Source organism: Solanum lycopersicum, chromosome 11 (genome assembly GCF_036512215.1).
Source record: "Solanum lycopersicum chromosome 11, SLM_r2.1".
NCBI lineage: Eukaryota > Viridiplantae > Streptophyta > Magnoliopsida > Solanales > Solanaceae > Solanum > Solanum lycopersicum.
Window position 1 is genome coordinate 50,712,523 of NC_090810.1, and position 10,936 is coordinate 50,723,458.

Sequence of the window (10,936 nt, forward strand, 5' to 3'; positions counted from 1 at the left end):
TTTTTTTAAAATTATTGGATCTTTGACCAAGTTCTGTCTTTTTCAAAAGATGAACACTTTAAGTATGGAGTGATTATATGTGTACTAGGCGATGACCATATAATTTTGGTTTCATGGTTATATCTTTGTGTTATCTTATATATGCTAATGTTATATAATTATTCGTACTTCTTATGTGGTTTGTTAGACAATAATATGATTATTTCAATAAGGTTAGCTAGGTTGCCAGTGCACATTGTGTTTTGAAGACTTGATTTTACTTTTAATAACAGACTTAAACTTTGGATTGCTTAACTACTCATCTCAGAGCAAATTAGAATAGTTTGAGACCATTTTGTTGGTGTCTATAATTTTCAGAATTATTGTGTGGATTGTTCTAGTCTATGTTTCTTCCCTACTGTACATGCCAGATATGATCATAAGAGTCTGTGTTTCTTCCCACTTTATATGACAGATATGCTCATAAGACAACACATCTGCATAGACATATTTTTTTGTGAAGTAAGAAGGATGTCATTAATAAAGCATCAAGCAGATGCACAGATTACAAAAGAATGTTTTTTCTGTGTCAAGCAAACAGTTAACAACACTGATGATAAATTCTACGTAAGAATCTACACTAAATACGGGAGAAAGATAAACACAACATAAAGAGTAATCAAACATCCTACTTTAATGGTAATCCAACTGAAACAAATTTTTCTGTGTCAAGCAAGAGTATTTTAGAATAATCCAACTGAAACAAATAAATTTAGGCCGGTAATGGAGGTTTCATATCGTCATTCTGATGCTTTCATTATTTCACTTAAAGTTATTTCTTTCTACTCTTATGCTTGACCTTTTGAATATCTTTGGACTATGACGCATAATGTTTTTATTGATTGGGTTGGGTGTATTGTACTTCTTTAGTTTACATTCATTCATGCCGAAATCTTAATAACATGATAACATTTATAAAAAATATTACACTCACAAAGCATTCACCACAAAAAGTAAGGATAAAAAAGATCTTTCTTCATGTATCACAGACACAACAGTTCAGAAATATAAAAACGTGTTGTGTCACTAATACAGTGAAATTTGGAAACTGTTTTATTACTAAGACAACAAATATAAAAATTATTGTATTTCTAATACAAAGAGACATTCATAAGTCGTTGATCGAATATCTATTATAGGATCATAAGAATGTTTGCTTGAATGTTTAAACATGGTATTAGATATTTGATACTTCTCTGATTTTGTGTGCACAAGAATGAGATTTTAAAGCTTTAACTCTAAAAGCTCATAAAATTCTAAAAGTATTAAAGCTCCAAATTCAATTAAAAAACTTTAACTTTTAATCATTTGAGTTATATTTATTTATTTTCTTTCTTAATTGTGTATATCCTATTAATTGTACTTATTTTTTTATTTATAGTATCATCAGCATTGAAAAACATTTGTGGAGGTTTAAAGGTTTGATTTGACATAGTGAACGCCTCATGACTAGGTAAGAAATTTTTATCATCTGATAACACATGATTCTGATAGATTACTCGTGACTTTTAAAACTTATTTGTTAACTGGTTCATGATTATTGCTGAAAGACTAAATATTGATATATTCTTCTAGGAGTTCACATATCCCATCCAAGGATTGGATGAATTTAGCAAGGTATAGCAAAGAGTATATTGATGGCATTGAATCATTTCTAGATTTTGCTTACTCTTATGGAGATCCTCATGGAGAGAAAATTCAGTGTCCATGTGCGAAATGTTGTAATATTCTTTGGAACCGAAGGAATGTAGTGTATGATCATCTAATATGCCATGGATTCATTAAAGGCTATACTAGATGGATTAATCACGGGGAATGGGATATCAAGTTGAATGTTGATGATGATATGGATTACTCGTGTGATGATATTGATGGGTTGTTGAATGATCAATTTAGAGATGTTGCACAGGCTGGAGGAGTTTATGATGGTCCAAATGAAGATGCCAAGAAATTCTATAGCTTACTTGAAGAGGAAAACCAAGAATTATATTCTGGTTGTATAGGTTTCTCTAAATTATCATTCACACTTCGCTTATATTTGTTGAAGTGTTTACATGGATGGAGCAATGAATCATTCACTTCTCTTCTAGAGTTATTAAAAGAGGCGATTCCCGAGTTGAACATTCCTCAGTCTTACAATAAAACCAAGTCTATGGTTAAGAATCTTGGTCTGGATTATGATAAAATTGATGCATGTCCAAATGATTGCATGTTGTTCAGGAATGATCATAAGGAAGACGAATTTTGTCACACTTGTGGAGCTTCACGGTATATTCAAGCTCCTAAAGTTGATAGTGAGCTTGAGTCTTCAAAAAAGCAACATCGAGTTTCTGCAAAGACTTTGAGACACTTTCCATTAATTCCTAGACTCAAAAGGCTATTTATGTGCTCAAAGATGGCAGATTCGTTGAGGTGGCATGAAGAGAAACGTTCTAAAGATGGAAAGTTAAGGCATCCCGCTGATGGTCTAGCATGGAAAGACTTTGATAGGGTGCATCCAGATTTCACACTAGATTGTCGCAATGTAAGACTTGGCTTGTCAAGTGATGGATTCAATCCATTTCGAACCATGAGTATATCACATAGCACATGGCCAGTTATGTTGATGATTTATAATCTGCCGCCTTGGATGTGCATGAAATCTGAATATTCCATACTTTCTTTACTTATACCTAGACCACGATCACCTGGAAATGACATTGATATTTACTTACAACCATTGATAGACGAGTTAAAATTATTATGGGATTCTGGGGTTGAAACATATGATGCTTCCAGAAATGAAACTTTTCAAATGCGGGCAGCTCTTATGTGGACAATCGGTGATTTTCCTGCATATGCTATGTTATCTGGTTGGAGTACAAAAGGCAAGTTTGCTTGCCCTTGCTGTAACTATGGCACTAATTCTCGCTATCTTAAACATAGTCGAAAAATGTGCTATATGGATCATCGTGTTTTTCTACCGACGGATCATCCATGGAGATCAAACAAAAGATCATTCAATGGAAAAACTGAATTTAGGCCTCCTCCAGCTCCTTTAAAGGGAATTGATGTTCTTAATAGCTTACGTGATTTTGAAAATGTGTTTGGGAAAAAGAAAAAGAGATCAAATGATGGCCCATGGAAAAAAAGGTCAATTTTATTTGAATTACCTTACTGGCAGCATAACTTGTTACGTCACAACCTTTATGTAATGCACATAGAGAAGAACATAGTTGATAGCATACTTGGAACTCTTTTGGATATTTCAGGAAAAACAAAGGATCATGCAAAAGCACGGTATGATTTGAAAGATATGGGAATCAGGAAGAACCTTCATCCACAAGATACAGAAGATAGTAAGAGAACAAAGCTTACAAAGGCATGCTTCTCAATGACAAATGGAGAGAAATCCATCTTTTGTGGAGTTTTAAAGACAGCCAAGCTACCTGATGGTAGTGCCTCAAATATATCTAGGTGTGTGCACTTGGATGAAAGAAAGGTGTCTAATTATAAAACCCATGATGCTCATTTCATATTACATTACTTGCTTCCAATACCAATTAAAAGCATTCTTCCTGATCATGTGGCTATTCCTTTGATTCGTCTAAGTTCCTTCTTCCATCGTTTGTGCCAAAAAGTAATCACATTGGAGGAACTAGATTGCTTAGAAGTAGAGATCATAGAAACAGTAAATCAATTGGAGCGAATTTTTCCTCCTTCATTTTTTGATATCATGATTCATTTGCCTATTCATTTGGTGAATGAAGTGAGATTAGGCGGCCCTGTGCAAAATCGATGGATGTATTCCACTGAAAGAGAAATGGGTACATTCAAATCATACATTCGCAATAGGCGTTTTCCAGAAGGTTGCATAGCAGAGACACGAGTGGGAATAGATTGCATGAATTTATTCTCAAAATATCTGCATTGGGGTGTGCATACCAGATTTAATAGGAGAGCGCGAAATAATGATGAATGTGACCCAAGTGACGCAGAACCTGTGAGTTTGTTTTCTAACAAAGGAGTTCCTTTAGGAGCAAAGAAAACTGATCCAATCATTTTAGATGACAAGTCACTAAGTCAGGCACATGCATACTTATTGGGAAATTGTGACGATGTTCAAGAATATATTAGGTACCTTAATTTGAATATAGTATTCTTTTTGTATAATTAATTTTTATCTTATTTAATTTATTATTTTAACAAATAAAATAAATGTTTTGTAGAGAGCATGAGCAAGAGGTTAATAATCAGTCAAGAAGATCTAAATGGAGAAAAGCAAAGAATCATTGTCAAAACTTCTCTCAATGGTTTGAAACTCGTGCTTTGCAAGAGGATGTGTCTGATTTGATAAAACAATTCTCTAGAGGACCAAATTCTGTTGCGAAAAGATATTCTGGGTATCTCATAAATGGATATAGATTCCATGTTAGGCAGCGTGATACAAGGCGTAAAACACAAAATAGTGGTGTTACACTAATTGCCTCAACTACAAGCTTTGCAAGTTCAAAGGATAAAAATCCGATTGCTGCAGATTTTACTTATTATGGTAGAATAGTTGATATTGTTGAATTAAACTATTACAGCCATTTTAAGGTTGTTTTATTTAAGTGTGATTGGTATGAGGTTGAAAAAGATGTTTATGGCCTTACTTATGTCTATTTTAACAAGAGATGTTCCCAGGAAGAGCCTTTTGTGCTAGCATCTCAAGTACACCAATGCTTCTATGTGCAAGATCCATATGATCAAGATAAACATTATGTTATGAAGACTGTTCCAAGAGACCTGTTTAACATGGGTGATGAAGTTGAATCTAATCTCCCACAAAGTTATGAAAATGAGCCATCTGAACATTCGAAGGGTCCATCTATACCAAAAGATAATGGTGAAGTACTCTTAACAAGGACTGATTTACCAGAAACAATCATTGATGTGCCTGTGGAGTAATTTGTCAATCAACAACTTGAAGTCGAGTATGAAGAAGATTTTTAAGATGAGTTCGAAGATGAGTCTGAAAATGAGTATGAAGATGAGTTTTCAGATGCGCTTGAAGACGAGACTGAAAATGAGTATGAAGATGAGTTTGATGATGAAGTCGAGTCTGAAGAAGACACACCATGAGTTTCATATAGTGCTCACTCACTGTTTTTTTTTGTAATATAATAGTTTTGTTGTGATGATCATATAGTGCTCACTCACTGTTTTTTTTGTAATATAATAGTTTTTTTGGTAAAACACATTAATATATCTAATCTGTAGAATGTAATATGTTGCCTTCTTATCTGATTATTATTTTATTGAGGAACCTATACTTCTAGCTGATTTTTGCTTGATTTTGTTGTTTGTTATTAATATACTTTCTGGTTTCATTTTATTATCAGGCAGTTGGCATTAGAGGCATTCAACTCTGTAGTTTGAAGTTGCTTCTGATTTGGTCGTTGTCTGGAGTTTGTCGCTCCGAGAGAGGTATAACTCTTTACCTTTTATTAATTTAAGTAATAAGAAGCTCTCCAGTTTTTAAACAGTCGCGTCTGTAGTTGTTTGAAATATCTTGTTTCATATGTTATCAATTTTTTCTGTTTGTTCATGTAGTTCTTCCAATTTCAATCCGTCCTGTTTTACTGTGGTATTCAGTTACATAGTGGTATTAAGTTACACTCCTCAGTCCCTATTCATTCTGCTTTATTAGAGCCCATTTCTTTACAATATGAGTTATGCCTTACAAAAAATTCACTAAATCCCACATGCACATTGTTAGCTAAGTCTATAAGCAGACTAATGAGTCTTATGACAAATACCAAATTTAATTAAATTGTATCAACAATTATGCTTTATATCAGTTAGTTGGTATTGCATATATGAATCCTTTATATGAGATATCCTGACTCTGTGTATATGATTTTATGTCTACTTCCTCTTTTAGCACCTTTACTCATTATAGTGTTGCACCTAGATTGTTGTACGTATGTGTGTTTGACTTATTATGTGATTTAAAATGTGTTCTGTAATTACATTACTGTTTTGTATAAGTTCTACAATATTATACTGTACTTTAATGTATAAATTCAGGAAATTTTGGAAGTTCTTGATATTAGAGAAATTCTGAAAATTTTAGAAACTAAAATGTTGCAATCTACTATAAGAAGCTATCCATCTGTGAACCTTATATCAAAATTACATTGCTGCTACTTCTTTCACTTAAACAATCTTATTATTTGTAGGTTTACTTACTATTGGGAAACAAATTGAAGAGATTTAAACAAAGCAAAAACAATGAATCAATCAACAATGCTAAAGAAAAAGGGTTTAAATCCAAACAAAGGTCAAAGTCCATTGAAGAATCTGGATGTTGATATGCAATACCGATCAAGTGCTGAATTGGCCAACAAATTCAAGATTAAGAGAGAACAACTTGCAAATGAACGCAATGATAAAGCTAAGAAAGAGCAGGCACTAATATCACATAAAAGAAAGAATTTTGAGGATTTCATTCCACAACAAGGAAAGACTAAATTGCTTGGGAACAAATCAGTCATTCAATCATCTTCAAGGTTCCATACGTCATTGAAGAAAGATGTTACTGCTTCAGCACATGCGACTGGAACAGCACTAGGTAATGGAGAGGCACGACATGATATTCTTGATCTACCGAATTGCAAACAGGTAAAGAGGAAGCCGGTCATACCAGCTAGTACTCTTGATCAGTTTCTAAAAGATCAAGGGATACACAAAGATGATGAAACAAAACGTGACAACAACACAACAAGTGATGTCGAATTTATGCATACTCCTACTATTAATGAACATAACAAAGGATTGGATGATCGTGTGGAACAAGAAGAATTCAGTAAAGATAAATGTGATGTCGAAAAGGAAATTGACATTGATTGTAGTACAAAAGGTATGTTTTAAACCTTGTATGATTTAGAACTCATTATAAAAGAAATATCTTATTTCACGTCTGTTAAATCAATCTAGAAATGTCGAAGCCAAAAAAAGTTCGAGGACATACAACATGTAAGGATATTCATGCAAGAAATTTGGAAGAAAGAAAGGAGGTTACATTTGATAAAGGACAAGCGGTGGGACCAACTAATACGATAGTTTCACAATTAAGCAACTTTATAGGAACAATTGCAAGGAATCCTAGATTCATCAGCTTGATGTACACTAGTTGGCATGTGGTGCCAAAGGATACTAAAAAGCGCATGTGGGAATACGTCAATGTAAGAACTACCACTCATGAGAATTCATATTTTTTTTACTTACTGAAACTAAATATATTTTATTTTGCATAGTCCAAATTTCTACTTCCAGTAGAAGGAAAGAAGTGGGTGACGACTGGTCTTCGTGATGCTTGGAGGCGACACAAGCAAAAAATTAAAAAGAATTTTTTTGATAAAGACAGTACCCTTGAGGATATGCTAGCAAAATGTCCTGATGGCATTCCACATCATCAATTCCGCCAGTTGATCGAGTATTGGAAACACCCAACTGTTCAAGTAAGGTTAAAATGGTGCATTTCCACTCATCGACTAATTCTGTGTCATATCTTTTCTTTTTATAGATATCAATTCAATTATCTCCTTTTTTTTTAACAATAGGCTATATGCGAGATGAATTCTCAAAACAGGAAAAAACAAAAGTGGAGGCATCGAATGGGACCTATTAATTTTGCTAGAGTACGCGTGGCATTGGTAATACTTAGATGACATTTCATACAAAATTTGATTTTCATTTTTTTGTACTTTATAAGAACTTACTGATTATTTAAAATTTCTTTTGATATAATCTATAGCGTGCAGCCAAAGACAACAACGAAGAACCATCAAAGCCTGAAATATTTATTGCAACTCGTACCAAGACGGGAAAGGAAATCCAGGCTGATACCCAAGTTGCAATAGTAAGTTTTTAAAAGAGGATTATTAGTGAACTTTATTCAGACTTAACATTTATATCGTGGGGAGTTTGACTACATTAAATTTTAATGATGTATGCCTTCTTCTTCTTCTTCTTGTGCAAGTTCAAGGAGATATCAATTATTTGTCGACATTGTTTAATTATTTTTTACGAAAAGTTTTCATAATGTTTTAATGCTTGATACTACTTACAATTCACTATGGATGCCAATTTTATTCAATAGGCTGAACTTCAAAGTCGCCAAAATTCTGGGGAAACAGCTGATGATGCATTTAGGGAAGTGTTTGGAAAGGAGCAGCCTGGTCGAGTTAGGTGCTATGGTAGATCAGTGACAACAAGTTCTTTGAAGAAAGATGAGGAAATTAACAATCTAAAACAAAAGCATGCCGATGAAATCACTTCTCTAAAGGAAGAATTGAGAGAAGAAATGCGACATTTATTCACTCAATTGCTGCAAAACAACCCTGGATTGAATTTTCAAGATATACCCGGGTGTGTTGGATCTAACCTTGCTTCACCTATTGATGCAAGTAGTGCACAAGCTGTAAAAGGCACAAATTTTCCATATTCTTCGGGGTCAGCTCAAGATTCGGTTCATCAAAAGGTATTTTATATTTCAAATTCTCTATTAATAGTGTCAATATTGTTTTTCTTCTAGTTTAGTTGGTGTTATTGGTAATGAAATTCAAAACTTATTTTTACTTGTCTAAGTTTAGTCCACCTATTTATAACTATTAAGAATGTTTTTGTTTTTGGTTTAAGCATTCGAATCGTTAGTTGAATAATTGTTCTATTAGTATTGTGCAATTGAGGAGTCTGTGGCTAACACATTATGTTTTATGGCATATTCCAATGGTGTTCAATTAAAAAAATGATGACACTATTTTCTACCTTTAGCTTCTGAATCCAGCTCATTATAAAGGCTATTGTAGCTGGTCTTTTAATGGTCTGTCTGCACCTTTATGAAGCTATTGCTATTTTATTCATATTGGTGTCTGTTAGCTAGGTGGTTGTGGCTGTTAGTATTAATGTGGTGCAGCCTGTGATCTTGTGGGTAGATTTATTATGTTTGATAGATCCTTAATGGTTACTTGTTAAACTAGAGACAAGGCAGAGAAAATTGGAGAGGAAAATCTGCAGGGGTTTTTGTTGCTACTGGTCCTCTATTTTTTGTTCATTGTCTGTTAAATCTTTAACTTGTTCAAGATTTTGTTTGTGTCTTTTTATAGTATTCCTTCTCTTCTTACTAAACATTTCTCTTGTCTGTATTTTTTGTTCACTGTCTGATGATGAACCTTGCCCTAGAGATACAGTCTGATGATGTTTGTGTCTTTTTTGTATGCACTAGAGATGCAGTCTGATGATGAACCTTGGCCTATGCTGCAGTTCTTTGAAAATATCATGTTCATGTTGTTATGTATTGATTTTTGTGGACACTTCTAGAGTATGTTATGAACCTTGTTTCTAGTGGTCATCACTGGTTTGTTTGAACTACTTGTGTGTAATTTTTACATTGAAGTTTACAACAGAAGACTGCACAAATTAATCTTTTGAAGTTTAATTTTTGAGAGCCAACAACAGAAGACTGCACAAATGTTGTAGTCCTTATAATGTGTAATTTTTACATTGAAATTTTATTTAGATTTGGATTGGTTGTATTGCAGTGAATTCTCTCTGATTATGCACTTCCACAATTAATTCACAAACTTATAATTTTATTTTAAATGTGCAGGAAAATGTAGGTAACTGAATTTGAATTTGGCCAGAAGTAAACTCGATCCATTGTGGCAAAAGATGAAGAAATTTTTGTATTGTTGTCATATACGTTTGAATGACACTTTTGGGTTTTTGGAACTTGTTGATATTAGAGATCTTTAAGCAATCACTTTCTATGTTTTGGTTGTACATGAAATATTTCTCGAAGTTTATTTGAAATATCTCTTCAATTTAATGCTTAATTAGTTCATTTTGTGTTTTAGGTCACTTGTATGTATGTAAATATATTATATATATTTATGCTACATGTAGGCTTATAAATGTTTAAGTTACACTTTGTAAGTGTTGCTCTAGGTAGATAAAATGTTACACTTTGAAAGTGTTGCTCTAGGTAGATATAAAGTTACACTTTGTAAGTGTTGTTGTAGGTGAGATATAAAATCAACACTTTATAAGTGTTGCTATAGATGAGATATAAAGTTACAATTAATAAGTGTTGCTATAGATGACATATAAAGTAACACCTTATAAGTGTTGCAATAGATGAGATATAAAGTTACACTTTATAAATGTTGTAATAGATGACCAATAAAAGGCAACACTTTTTAAGTGTGACCAATTAATCTAAAAAGGCAACGCTTTTAAGTGTAGTCTAACAAAAAATAGGTGTTGCTAATGCACGTCTTCAAAGCGTGCCTTTATACCTATTTGGCTACGCTTTATAAGTGTTGCCAAAGGTGGCAACATTTAAAAAGTGTTGCCTAATGTCAAAGGTTACGCTTCTTTTGGGCAGCCCCTAAAAAGTGTTGCTGAATGTCCAAAAGTGTAGTCTTTTATCAAAGGCCACACTTTATGCTAGTTTAGGCTACACTTACGTGGTGTTGCTGTAGGCCGAAAATGGTGTAGTGTTCCTCTTATGTCGGTACGTGACACTCCGATCCCTTACTACTATGTGTCGGTACGTGAAACTCCGATCCCCTAATTCTATGTGTCGGAACGTGACACTCTGATCCCCTACATGTGTCGGTACGTGACACTCCGATCCCCTACATGTGTCGGAACGTGACACTCCGATCCCCTACATGTGTCGGTACGTGACACTCCGATCCCCTAATTCTATGTGTCGGAACGTGACACTCTGATCCACTAATACTATGTGTCGGTACGTGACACTCCGATCCACTAATACTATGTGTCGGAACGTGACACTCCGATCCACTAATACTATGTGTCGGAACGTGACACTCTGATCCACTAATACTATGTGTCGGAACGTGAC

The 10,936-nt window shown here is 33.8% G+C and overlaps 2 protein-coding genes across 2 annotated transcripts; both read left to right on the top strand.

Annotated features, from left to right (window-relative positions):
* Positions 1–1,642: 1,642 nt before the first annotated feature.
* Positions 1,643–4,968, top strand: LOC101263868 (uncharacterized). The gene is made up of 2 exons (XM_069291057.1): positions 1,643–4,155; positions 4,248–4,968. Exons 1-2 carry the CDS (start codon positions 1,643–1,645, stop codon positions 4,966–4,968), a joined length of 3,234 nt encoding a protein of 1,077 aa, XP_069147158.1.
* Positions 4,969–6,249: 1,281 nt separating this feature from the next.
* Positions 6,250–9,763, top strand: LOC138339459 (uncharacterized). The gene is made up of 7 exons (XM_069291058.1): positions 6,250–6,922; positions 7,000–7,247; positions 7,320–7,523; positions 7,626–7,718; positions 7,820–7,924; positions 8,165–8,545; positions 9,674–9,763. Exons 1-7 carry the CDS (start codon positions 6,295–6,297, stop codon positions 9,689–9,691), a joined length of 1,677 nt encoding a protein of 558 aa, XP_069147159.1. The 5' UTR covers positions 6,250–6,294; the 3' UTR covers positions 9,692–9,763.
* The last annotated feature ends 1,173 nt before the right edge of the window (positions 9,764–10,936 follow it).